The sequence below is a fragment of the Notamacropus eugenii genome, chromosome 1 (assembly GCF_028372415.1).
Source record: "Notamacropus eugenii isolate mMacEug1 chromosome 1, mMacEug1.pri_v2, whole genome shotgun sequence".
Lineage (NCBI taxonomy): Eukaryota > Metazoa > Chordata > Mammalia > Diprotodontia > Macropodidae > Notamacropus > Notamacropus eugenii.
Window position 1 is genome coordinate 496,258,881 of NC_092872.1, and position 13,713 is coordinate 496,272,593.

At 44.9% G+C, this 13,713-nt stretch overlaps 1 protein-coding gene across 5 annotated transcripts; it reads left to right on the plus strand.

Annotated features, from left to right (window-relative positions):
• Positions 1-766: 766 nt before the first annotated feature.
• SAMD10 (sterile alpha motif domain containing 10) lies at positions 767-13,400 on the plus strand. Of its 5 annotated transcripts, none has more exons than XM_072633239.1 (6): positions 767-832; positions 1,151-1,256; positions 9,533-9,714; positions 9,941-10,109; positions 10,524-10,664; positions 11,305-13,400. In XM_072633239.1, exons 2-6 carry the CDS (start codon positions 1,166-1,168, stop codon positions 11,325-11,327), a joined length of 606 nt encoding a protein of 201 aa, XP_072489340.1. In that variant the 5' UTR covers positions 767-832; positions 1,151-1,165; the 3' UTR covers positions 11,328-13,400. The 5 variants fall into 5 exon arrangements, with proteins under 5 accessions (XP_072489340.1, XP_072489339.1, XP_072489336.1 ...); XM_072633238.1 differs by having other exon boundaries at positions 776-832; positions 9,899-10,109; XM_072633235.1 differs by lacking the exon at positions 767-832 and adding an exon at positions 839-965 and having other exon boundaries at positions 9,899-10,109.
• The last annotated feature ends 313 nt before the right edge of the window (positions 13,401-13,713 follow it).

The following is a 13,713-nucleotide window of genomic DNA, read 5'->3' on the forward strand; positions in this document are numbered from 1 at the left end:
GAGGAGGGAGGAAAGGAAGAGAAAAAGTGTCTTTTCTCACTCTTCCACTCCTAAAATTCTTCAGCCACTTTGGTAGGATGGCTACCACACAAATTCAACACATTAAAAAACACATCAGTGTGTGATGGGAGTGGGGGAAGTTCAGACATAAAATCACAGGGACCTGGAGACAGCCACAGAACAGATTTGAAAACAGGTAAAGCACACACATATGCACAGGTAAACACAACCAATATTCATGCATTCATTCATTTGGCAAATACCTAGTAATCTACAAGGCACTGGTAGGGATACAAATATGAAAAAAGAATACAGATACACATAAACCCAGATCTGGACACACACACACACACACACACACACACACACACACACACATTGCAAATGAGATTCTAACATAGACAGCTGGACGTCGAGAGGCGTAAAACATAGATGGTCCACACACACATGTGCCAGTAAGGACTGGGAGTGAGGAGCTGCGCCGACCCTCCGAGGCCGCTGTTTCCGGTGACTATTTGTCCCGAGGGGAGCCCGGGGGGGGGGGGGGGGAAGAGGGCAGCGGGGAGGAGGGGGAGGGAAGGAAGAGGGGTAGCAGGGTAGCAGTGGAGGGTGTCTTCCTCCCCCCCACACACACACACCGAAACCCTAAAGGGTGGGAGAGGTAAAGGGGGTCACACCCAGGGAAGAACCTTGGGTCATTTACCTTCATAGCTAGTATTCCCCACCCACCGGGGGGCCGGGGAAGCAGGGCGGGGCTGGCAGATCTGGGGGCGGACCCTAAGAGACCTGGGCAGCTAGACAGCGGGGGCGGCTGTAAAAAAACCTCGACCCGGTAAGCTTAGGCATACTCGAGCACACACATGCACACGCATACACCGAAAGACACACGGCTAGACCAGCAGATACGTTCCCTCTCTGTGACACATTCCCCGCCCCTCTGCACTTCCCGAAGAGGGGTGTGTGAAGTGAGTGTGTGTGTGTGTGTGTGTGTGTGTGTGTATGTATGTATGTGGTTGTGTGTGTGAGAACCTCCGACTAGGCGCTGACTGGGAGCCGGGTCCGGGCCAGAGCCGGAGCCCGAATCGGAGCCGGGGCGGGACCCCGAGCCCGTGTCCACGCCTCCATCCCGAGTCTCTCTGATTTCCCCCAGCGGCGCGGATGCCCCATGTTCACGGAGCTGAGGTCCAAGCTGAGCCCTCCGAGAGGCCGCGCTGGGGCGGTGAGGACGAGCTTCGGAGAGCGCAGAGATGTGGACGGTGAGACCTGGCAGGGGCTGGGCATCGGGAAGCCGAGGGTGGGGGTGGGGGGCGGCTAAGAAGGGCATTGGGGCCAAGGTCAGGAGAGGGTTCAAGAAAAAGGGGCTAAGCTGGCAAAGGAGACCAGGGTTTAGAGCTGATGGGCAGGAGGTTCCCATTCAGCTAATAAAGCTACAGCACAGTAGGGAAGAAGCAAACCGGGTCCAGGGTTAGCCCCAACTCCGCCTCAGCCCCAATTTATGGTTTCTTGCGCCGCGATGCGCAGCCGGGTTAGAGAGGGGGAAGGGACTTGGGGAGAAGAGCTCTAGCCTGAGGACCATTTTCAGCCCAATTCGAATGGGTTCTGGGCTGAGGTCTTATGGGAACCAAGAAGGGAAATGGTTGCGGGATGTCTGAGGTAGGGATTTCCAGCCCTTCTCAATTCTAAAGCCAATGCTAAGGAGACAAGCCCTCTCTCTCCTGAAGGGTTGGGGTGACTCCTCCGTGACAGCTCTCCCAATTCCCCCAGCAAAGGGGAGGGGAGGAAAGAGAGAAAAGAAGCAACGACAAATCAGTCGCCTTTGTAGTGGGGGGTGGGGGGAGGAAGGCGGAGCTGTCTTTGATTTCCCATCTTCCTGTTGTTCCTAGCCCTGGGCCGATCCCCCGGGAAGGAAGGAAGGAAATGGAGAGGGGGACAACCCACACCCTCTGTCCCGGGGGACCCTCTTTAGGGACATCGGCTGTCCGAAGAATTCTCTTCTCCTTCAAGGGCGATACCTCTCTAAGGGACACTTGCCTCTCTCAGGGATATTGACCCTTGTAGAGATTCAGCCCCCTCTCTTACGAATGCAGTTCCTCTTATAGGGAAAATTATACACCTCTCTTCCCACTCACATACCCAAGATGAGGAGGGCTTGGGTTAGCAGCATTTTGCAGATGTCAGAGCTGAGAGGAAGGGAGGAAAGACCGGGGATTAAGGCCACTTTCATTCCTTAGAGGAAGGCCCTCCTATGATTTACCTTCACTTTTCCTCTCCTCCTTCCCAAGGGAGCCCGGATGCAGAAAGGTCTGGTGAGTGGGGAGTCTAGGACCTCTGCCTTCCATTCTGACTGCATTTGTGAAAGTCTTTAGCCCAGTTTGGTGGGGAGTGAGAAGGGGTAGCCCTGCCCCTCTGCCTCCAAAAGGGAAAAGCAGGAAATAAGGGGAGGTGCTAGGAAGGCTCAGAAGGCAGGTAGGTCCAGATGCCAGGTGGGAAGAGACGCCAGGGTGTCAGACAGGTTTCCCTAGGGAGGGAGGGTACTGGAGCAGGATGATTATATTCCAAACCCCTTTTCAGGCTTGGGAAGTCCAGTAGCCCAGACCCAATTCCCCCCATTGAGTTCCCAAGGACTCCCTAGTCATGGGAGTACTTAAAGTAATTTCAATCTTGTCACTGGAGGGTTAGAATGATCAAGAACCCAACTTTTCTTTCTCTCATCTCTCCCACACATATAGCGCGCACACACACACACGCAGTACCACAATACACCCCAAATAAATCATCAGCAAAGTTCTGGCCCTCAAAGCTAAAGGAAAGGGGATATTCAAAGAAGGCTTTGGACCTGATCGCCTCCTCACCAGGGTCCCCTATTAGTTTATTACAGGATTTGGTCTCTGTCAGGCCTCTCTATTCTATGCTTCCTGCATAATGTCAGACAGGGAACCATGGGAGAGAAATGAATGTCCCCTGTGTCAGGTCAGACAGAATTGGTCTGAAAGGAGCTCAGATAGAGGCACAGCAGATGGACTCTGTCATCCTGTGTTCCCTCATGAGCCATTTTCTCTTTTCTCCCTCCCCCACCATTAGCCAATGGCAGCTACCTCAAGGGTAAGTGTTCTGGGCTCAGATGTCATGAGTGATTTGGTTAGTTTTCCAAAGGGCAGAGGGTCCAAGCAAGACAAAGTGTTGGATTGAATCCCAGGGGCAGTATCCATAAAGAGTCCTATATCTAAAGGTCCTCTGAGATTGAAGAGTTGTATTTATCAAGGAGGGGGGGAAAGCTGAGCCTCAGTTTCCCCACCTGTAAATTGAGGAGAGTCACACTTCTTGCATTTTGTATACTACTGACCTGCCACTGAATGGAAATCTAGGGCTTTATGTTCACAGCAAGACCTTAGGTTCCTCCGAAGTAACAGCACCCTGGAACTGAACATACTGCTGCTCTTGGGAGGTGCTGGGACTTAGAAGGAAGATTTATGAACTGATTATATCTATATGAGTCAAAGAACTTTTAAGGCACCTCTTCTCTTCAGCCTTGAAACTCTCTGAATCACTGCCCAGACCCGGGGGAAAAGCACAACCCCCAAGTCCCTATAAAATGGTCAAAAAGAGGGTGGGGGGCAAGACTGGATTTTTTTGAAGGAAGGGGGAGTCCTGTAATAACCCTTTTCAGAATCTCAAGTCTTTGAGTTGGAAGGGACGTTAAAGATCACCTAGCCCAATCCATACCTGAACATTAACATCCTTGTACAATATCCCTGACAAGTAATCACCCAGTCCTTTCCTGAAACACTTCCAATGATGGGAAGCTCAGTACCTATTAAGGCAGCCTATTTTAATTTGGAACAGCACTACTTTTTTTCCCCCTTAAATCAAGTAGAACACTACTTTCATTCGTTGCTCTTTTTGTTATTGTTCAGTCATTTCTGACTTTGTGACCACATTTGGGAATTTCTTGACAGAGACACTGGAGTAGTTTGCCATTTCCCTCTTCAGTTTGTTTTATGGATGAGGAAACTGAGGCAGATAGGGTTAAGTGACTTGCCCAGGGGTTACAGGGATAGGAAGTATTTGAGACTAGATTTGAATTCAGGAAGAGGAGCCTTCCAGACTTCAGACACAGCACTCTATCCTCTGTGCCACCTAACTGCCATTTCTCTTAATTCTGTCCTTTATTGTACATGCCACTGTGTATATGTGTGTAAGTATTACACAGACACACACACATGCATACATATGTCCCAAAAGGATAAAATCTGGATATGAACAGTACTCCTACTTTTTCACTTTGCATTATTACATACTGACATTTTCTTCAGTTATCAAACATTTATTTTTTTCTCCCTCCTACTAAACCCATCCCCCAACAAAACCCTTGCATCATATAAGCATAGTCAAGCAAAACAAATCCCATACTGACCATATAAAAAAATGTGTTTCTTATTCTGCACATTAATCCATTACCTCTCAGTCATGAGCTGGGCAGCTTTTAAATATGGCTGATTGCCACGATGATCAGAGTTCTTAGGTTATTTGTATTTATAATATTGATGTTGCAGTATAAATTGTTCTCCTGGTTCAGCTTACTTCACTCTGCATCAGTTCAAACAAGTTATCTCTGGTATCTTGGAACAGTCCACTTCTATATTTCTTTTCTTCCTTCCTTCCTTTTTTTTTTTTTTTTTGAGGTAATTGGGGTTAATTGCCCAGGGTCACATAGCTGATAAGTGTCTGTGGCTGGACTTGAACTCAAGTCCCCTGACTTCAGGGCCAGTGCTCCATCCACTGCACCACCTAACTGCCCCCACTTCATTATTCCTTACAGAACAATAGTACCCCATAACATTTATATGCCATAATTTGTTCAGCCATTCCCCAGTTGATGGACACACCCTTCCAGTTTCTTTCCAGTTCTTTGCCATCAAAAATAGAGCAAGCTGCTGTAAATATTTTTGTACACATAAGACTTTTTCTTCCTTCTTTGATCTCTTGGGGGGGGGGGGGGAGAAGCTTAGAAGTGATGTCATTGGGTCAAAGGGCATGCAGAGTTTAGTCACTTTGGGAGGTATAATTCCAAATTGCTTTCCAGAATGGCTAGGACCAATTCACAGTTCTACCAATGGTACCTCAGTTTGCCTGTTTTCTGGTTGCCTCTCCAACATTTCTCATTTTCTTTCTTTTTTTTTTGTCACCTTTGCCAATCTGATGGTTCCACTGTTGTGCATCTGATTTTGACCACAAAGGAAAAAACTGCTTGGTGAAATAGAAAGGAACCTTGGAAAGCAGTTGCCGTGACATTTTAAAGTACAACACAGATAAGGATAAGATCACCAACTATAGTGTAACATCCCCCCCTCCTTCAGATTTTGGGAGAATTAGTTTCAGAGAGTTCAGAGAAAGAATGCATAAAATCCTATAACCTAAATTCATATAGGAGAAGTTAGCACAGAAGGCATAGGAATCTCTTGAAAAAAAATCTGAAAACACAAATGAATCATTCTATAATAAGGAAGAAAGGAGGAAGCTTTCTAAAGAAACAAGTATAGATGCACAGGGAATGTACTGACCATCTTAGTTTTTTTTTAAGATCTATATATAGGGTATCCCAAAAGTGTTAGCGCAGTTTAAATTTTAATAAGCTTATGGAATAATTTATTTATATTTCATTAATTTTAATTCATTATCTTATTAATAGAAATTAATATTGATATTAATTGATTGGCATTTAAAGAGTTTATTAAAAGTAAAGTACGCTAAGCCCTTTGGGACGATCTGTGCATAAGACAGAAAAAAAGAGAAGAAAGGGCAGGTAACTGGAGATAAATAGGAAAAAAAATGGCATATTCCTTTAAGAACAATACCGGCAACACTAAAGCTAAGGCTTTGCTAAATGCTAAATGAAATTGAAGGAGGAGGGTACTTTTAAAAACTTGATTGGTGAAGGGAATAGACATTTATGTATCATCTCCTAAGTGTCATGCACTTCACTAAGTGCTTTTTACAAATATTATTTCATTTGATCTTCACAACAACCCTAGGAGGTAGATGCTGTTATTATCCCCATTTTACAGTTGAGGAAACTAAGTCACAAAGTCCAGGATCACCTACCTAGTAAGTGTCTGAAGGCAGATTTGAACTCACGCCCTTCCTGACTCTAGGTCCAGTTCTCTGTCCACTGAATCACCAGCTGCCTCATCTTGCCGCAACAGGGGCAAGAGCAAAAGCAGGAAAAGAATGATAGTAAATGCACAACAGGCAGAAATACACAACTCCTATTTTGCTTCTGTTTCCTCGACCAAGAAGAATGCTCTTTGGACTGGCAAGGACAGAATCAAAACATTTACTGGGAAAATGTAATGAAAGATAAGTGAGGCAGTGTTGAGAAAGCAACTACATAGTTGGCTTTAGTGAGTTCAAGGCACCTGGCCTAGACAAACTCTATTTCAGGGTCTGGAAAGACATGATAAACATTATTACTGAGCTGCTATCAGAAATCTTTGGAAAAGAATGAGGAAGATGCTATTAAACTGGAGATGGGCAAATGTACTAATCATTTTTGAAAATGAGAAGAAAATGGCTTCTTCCAACAGCAGACCAGTGAACTTGACTTTTATTCTTGGCAAAATGATAGAATGTGTTATTAAAGGGATGCTTCCTGAGCACTGAGAGATAGGTCCTGTTCCATTTAAACCTGTCCAAGAGGAGGTTAAACCACAGTGTGTAGCCAAGGGGCCAGTGCCTTGGCAGCCAATGATAGGGCATAGACTTGTCATTAGGAGGTTGCTGATCAAAACTGACTTATGACCAATGTCCTAGGAGATTACAGGATTTAGAACTGGCAGAGAATTTAGAGATTATCTCTTCCCCAGTCTCCCTCTGTAAAATATTACAGATAAGGAAGCAAGTCACAAAAGGTTAAGTGACTTGCCAAAGGTCACTGAGGTAATAGCAAGGAGTAGAGAGAGGATTTAACCTCAAATCCTTTGACTTCAAATCTTTTCCCTATATCACAGTCATAAAAGTTTTTTTTTTTTAAGTATGCCTATTTGACTAACAGTTTGTTCAGTGGAGAATATTAAATTCAGTCCAGCACCTCTTACAAAGTAATCTATTGATAATTTAAAAGAAATAAATTGCTCAAATTTCTACAACACTTTAACACTTTATAAGTGCCTTACTCATATTAAACCTAGAGTTTGTAGTAAGTGATTGTCCCCATTTTACAGATGAGGGAGCTGAGGCTCAGAATCACTTTCCCAAAGCTACACAGTAGATATTGAAGCTAAAAATTGAAACTACACCTTTGTTCCAAGTACAGTATTCTTTCCATTGCTCTCAGCTGATGTTATAAAAGGCCAACATTTACTATTTGGCAGCTTTAGGCCTTTGGCCTTATCCATCCCAGACTTCCCTTGCTGCCTTTTCTGAACATGATAATAATGCCCCCTACTTACTTGATTTGATGATGCAGTCCATATGAGGAATGTGATCATGCATTAATTCACTAAGAAAAAGTCATGCTCATCTCTTCTTTTGACAGAGCTACTCAACATGATAGACTTATGAGAGGAATTCTGTGTTAATTAATTCTGTACATTAACTCTGGATTTCAACAAGGCATTTGACAGAGTTTCTTCTAATATCCTTGTGGTCAAAATAGAGATGGTGACTAGATCATGGAATGATTAGGTGGATCTCAAGCTATTTGAATGACTGAACCCAACAATCAGTCAATGCATTGATGTGAACCTGGAGGGAGGTTTTTAGTAGAGTGACCCAGAAATCTATCTTTGAATCTATTCTGTACTACATTTTGATCAGAAACTTGGATGAAGACATGAATGTCTGCTTTCAGATTTGTGAATGCCACAAAGCCAGAGGGATTGGTAAAGTGCTAGGCAATAGAATGGGGATTTCAAAATATATGCAAGATGGAACAATGCACTGAATATATTAAGGTGAAATTTAACAGGAATAAATATAAGTCCTGACTTAGTTCCAAAGATATTAACTAGATAAATGTAGAATAGAAGAGGTATGACTATGTAACAGTCATGTGAAAAATATCTGGGCTTGCAAGTAGACTACAAATTTAACAAGAATTAATGTTGTGACCAAGTGCACACGTGTGCACACGCACACACACACACACACACACACACTCACCAGATGCAATATTAGACTGCATTAATAAGAGTAGTGTGCCAAGACTGAGTAAGGTGACAGTGCCATTGTCCTCTACCCTGGTCAGACTATATCTGCAATACTGTGTTCAGTGCCAAACCCCACAGTTTAGGAAGGACATAGGCAAACTGGAGTGTATCCAAAGGATAGTGATCAGGATGTTGATAGGATTTAAAACAACTCTTCTGGAGGATCAGTTGAAAGAACTGAAACTATTTACCTTAGAAAAGAAAAAATGTAGGGATTCTTGAAAGCTGTCTTTGAAGGACTCATGTAAGGAAGCAGAGGCAAACTTGTTCTGCTCAGCCCCAGAGGATAAGACTAAAAGCATTGTGTGGATGTTATAAGGAGACAGATCTTGGATAGATACAAGGGAAAACTTCCTAATTATCAGATCTGTCCAAAAATGGAATGGATTTCCTCAGTAGATAGTAAACTCTTTATCACCAGAGGTCTTTAAGTAAAGTCTGGATGACCATTCTGTCTTTTTAGTATGCTTTAGAATGTAGAGAGGATTCCTATTTAGGTATGGGTTGAACTCAATTACTTTTATGATTCCATGAAAATAAATCTAATTTTTCTTCAACACTATTGCCCTTCACATATTTGAAGACAGATATCATGCTTTCTATTCTCCCTCTCCCACCCCTAGACTGTTTTCTTTTTCACACTACGTATCCCTTAATTTTCAGTCCATCTTTGCATGACTCAGAGTTGTTATCTATGTAATGGGTGTTCTGGAACTGCCTACTCTCTCAGGAATGAGAAATGTTGGGCTTGTACTCCATCACCTAGCACCCAATGAACGCCTCTTGAATTAAGGAAGGGAGGATGGAAGGATGGAAGGAAGGAAAGAAAGGTGAAGGAAGGGAAGAAGAAAAAGAAGTAGAATAAAAAAACACCCATTTACTGAAGTTGTAGGGGAAACTGAGACACAGTATGAAGAAGGGGTAGATAAGGGAGCAGAGGCACACCAGAGCTAGCTCTTACTAGCTCGTCAAACTGTTACATTTTCAGTGTATTTATGTCTCAGAAATCCTCAAATGCTAAAAAAAAAAAAAAAATCCAGGCTTAATTTATTGTTTTGTTACTTGTCTAGACTCAAGAAAGTGATGGAGAAAATGTTAATAATGCAGATTAAACTTAAAAGTGTGTTGTGGGTAAAATTTTTCCCCAGATAACAAGCTGTTAAGCATTTACCAGCATACCCCTTGTCTGGGACTCAGGAATCCTAGCTTTTTCTGGCTTTGGTAGGGCAGGGGAGGGGAATAGGTTTAGGATCTGCGTTTAAGTCCTGCCGAATATCCTCAAACCCTGTCATCTCTATACCCCATCCCTCCTTGTGCCCCCATAGCTGCTGCACATTTCAGCTTCTGTCGGAGTCTTTTGGAGCACACTGTATCTGCTGAAAACCTTCCCTGCCGGCTCCAGCGCGCACCAGGCTCCAGCCTCACTTGGCATGATAGTCGAAGCCAACGAGCTGCAGGGGGCAGGACAGTCAAGCTCCTACAGCAGCCAGGCACTGAAACACAGCAGGTAAGACCCTCCCTCCCCAGACCTTCACCCAGATCCCTCCAATGTCCCACCTTCTCCCAAAGTCTCCCAATTCATTCTTATGTATAACTTCAGTCTCTTCCACTACACAATTGGCCCATTTTCTCTGTCTATCCACCTACCTCCCCAGTTACCTATCCCACTGTTTCCCTACTTTTATGGCTAGGAAGTCCTTCCTTGGGTCTATCCAGCACCCTTCCTGCTACAGGGCCGGCACTATGACCATTATGGGTTCTACCACACCAGCCCCACACTGGGTGGCCTGATGCGGCCGGTGGTCCTGTGGAGCCAGCAGGATGTCTGCAAGTGGTTGAAGAAGCATTGTCCCCACAACTACCTCATCTACGTGGAAGCCTTCTCCCACCATGCTATCACTGGTGCGCTGGGAGATTGGGAAATTAAAGTGTTTTGTGTGGGTTTGTGGGACTGTGCTTATGCCCAAATATGTCTGTGTTTGGCTCTGTTTGTGTGTGTGTGTGTGTGTGTGTGTGTGTGTGTGTGTGTGTGTGTGTGTGTGAATGTCTGTTAGCTACATCCATGAGTGTATGTATACGAGACCTTTATGCCTGGGTATGTATCCCTTACTGTAGCCTAAATTAGAGGGTGATGTATCTCCACGCTCCCCAGGCCTGATGTTGTGTATGTTTATGCTTCCTTCTAACTGTCACCACAGCATGTGCCTGTGTGATTGTCCGCCGCTCTAGCTTTGACCTCTCCCCATGTCTCCCAGTGCGTTTCTGTGTTTCTGTATCTGTGTTCACCCCAGCCATGGCCTGTCTGGGTATACCTAGGTCGGGCATTGCTTCGGTTGAATGCAGAAAAGCTTCAGCGCATGGGGCTGCTACAGGAGGCCCAGAGGCAGGAGGTGCTGCAGCAGGTCCTGCAGCTGCAGGTACGGGAAGAAGTCCGGAACTTGCACCTGCTGAGCCAAGGTGAGGCCTCTGACCATCAGGAGCTATAGGGTGGGGGAAAGGAGGTAGGGAAAAAGACCTCATGGGCTCTGAAGACACTAGACCTGAGCCTTGGGATATTCTCCCCACCCCACCCCTGCCAAATGTGGCCTGGCAGGAGGAACTTGGTGGGGTACAGTTATGTCAGGCTGCTTTGGGAAGAGGGTTAAGATAAGAAACCTAGGGAGGGACGGTGCCTAGGAGATTCAGAGTGAGACTGACTTGCTTATTATCTTTGACAAATGTCTTCATTTGTCACAGTCCCTCATCTATAAAATGAGATAGTTGGAGTAGATAATCTCTAAAATCTTTTCAGTTTTGACATTCTATGGTTATGAGAGATGGTTTCTGTCGAGGAGCTGAAATCTCTGACTGGGAAGAAAAGACTGAGGGTTAGCACAGTCAGGACCAGAGCCAGAGAGCATCTACTCATGAGCTGGGTTCTCATGGGAAGAAAAGATTGAGTGTAGACATCAGGCAGAATTTCCTAAAGCTGCTGTCCTGAAAGTTTTAGATGTTCAGGTGAGACTTTCAGAAAACAACTGAGAGGCACAAATCTCTATTTGTTCACAACCTGCCACACTTCCCTAACTCCTTTTTCTTCCTTATTTGTCTTCTATAGCTTCCTTTGGAAACATCTCCTAGCTCCACTCCTTCAAGGGATGTGGGTGAGACCCCAGCACTGTGATGGCTGACCTGGACTAAAAAGAATGACAGACTGCTGGGTCAGATGAGGAATTAAACAGCAGTTTCCAGACCAGCAGGCAGTGATGAACCAGAGGCTGAAGCTTGTGTGGCCACTCCCCTCCAGAATACACACAACTTTATCCTGAGGTTAGAGGTCTGCCTTTATCCAGCTGGTCACAGGTTGCAGGACCTCCAGGACATCTTCTGGCAACAAGAGACTCAGTCTTCTTACATCCTGACAGAATCCAGGGAATCCAGCCCCATTAGGGTTGGAATCCGAAACCCAAAGTTGGGGAGTGGGCAGAGAAGGGAAAGAAGACATACATCTAGCACTGGCTCCTCCTGCAACAAAGATTCTGGAATTTTACCCCTCCTAAACTCTTGTGCCACCTATAGCACACATTGACATCTGTTTGGACAGGAGGGGCACGGTTCCAGGAGTATTTGATGCACTAGTTCCTGTCTGTGATTTCCCTAGACAAGATGTCTATTTATAGCCTTTCTCCCCAATATTGGTGACCCTTTCCCATCTGTAAAGTCCTGGGAAATGCCCAGGCACAGAGGCTGATTCTACTACTCCTTCCCCCATGGCTGTTTCTCTCTCATACCCCAACACCAGGACTTGAGCCACAGGGAGGCATACTGGAGAGACTGGCTGCTCAGCAACCAGTTTCTACCCCACCCCCATCCATTTATTTATTTCCCCCTCCTTAGGCCACATCCTCCCTGTTTGTCTCATTAATACTTGGGATTCTTTGTTCCTCTCAGCTTCATTCTCCCTATTCCCAAGTTTCTCCTCCCAGAGACCTTCCTGATCAGTCTCTGAACAGGTGTGACCCACCAATGGAGATATTTCCTTTTCCAGTGGGACTCCCAGAGCTCCCCTGGGAAATCAAATGAATTCAGTTTACACAGAGCTTTGCTGAGACCAGCTCTGCTCTGAGGTGTTAAGTTTATAGCATCTGATTGGCTGTAAAAGTCCCATTTTGGAGTGGTTGCAGATGTCCCTGCACTACAGTACATATGCTAAGGGGTGGCTATTTGTTTAGAATTTGATCAATCCCTTGAGCAGAGCTGCTGTTGTCTTTGGGGGCTGGGACCCTTTCAATCACTGGCAGTGACCCTAGAGCATGATAGTGCCATCTGAAGACCAGACTGGGCAGTATAAAGTTGGATTATAGCAGATCACAGAGTTGGAGCTGGGTCTGCTCAGCTGGAAAATGCACTGAAGAGATAGAGGTAATTAGCTACCCTCCCCAGTCTAAGTCCTGCTCATTCCACTCTAGTCTTCCTATTCTAAACCCCTTTAGAAAAATCTCAGGAACAGACAGCCAGGGGCTTTTCCATCTAGCCCCTCCCCCACCATATCTATTTCACAGACCTAACCTAGATGATGGTGTAGTAGGTATGGGGAGAAAGCCAGCTTTGGCAGACTGTACCTAGGCAGCTCCTATCCTTTCTCCCAACAATATGTCCAATTCTGTTCTTGGCAGTGAAAACTACTGTTGCCCCTTCAAGGTGTCAGAAGTGATCATCCCTAGGCCCAGAGAATAAATTAAGAGGGAATTTAAGATCCCTACAAGCAGAAGAGGAATTATCCCCTCCCGCACTTACCCTGACATATTTCCTCAAACCCTAACCCCTAACCTGATTTGTCCCTGGAAAATGAGCCCTTAAAAATGCAATAACATAGTCATAGGATTTAATTTAACTCCCTCATTATACAATTGAGAAAATGGAAGCCCAGACATGTTAAGCAACTTGCCCATGGCCATATCATTAGTAAGTGGCAGAGCCAGGATTTGAACCCAAGTCCTCTGACTCTAAATCCAGCACTCTTTCAATTCACTGCACAATGCTGGTTCCTGTTGTCCCTGGAGCAATATATGAACCCAAGCATCTCCCTCTTCCCCTGCCCAGTCACTGTGCCATGTACCATTGTTGGTTCTCTCTGTCTCTGTTTTTGTCTCTGTTTCTGTCTCATTTTTTATACACTTGATGTAAAGATATGAAATAAAACCTGATTCTTAAGTGACTGTTCAGTTGGTGATACAGGTGCCAAAGGAAAACTGTGGAATCCAGTGTAATTCATATACTAAGCATTTACTATGTGCAAGGAACTGTGTGAAATAATGAAGATACAGACAAGAAATACAGACAAGACCCTGAAGGACCTTACACTCCACTTGAGGAAAATGACAAGTGTACAGAAAAGTATGGTACAAGATAGATGGGTTTTGAGTCAAGGGGACATCTGGACAAATAAGACATAAGAAATATTAAAGGAGGGAGCTTTCCACTACTTTCTGCTTTCCACTAGAGAGCTCAGGGAAGACTTCATAGA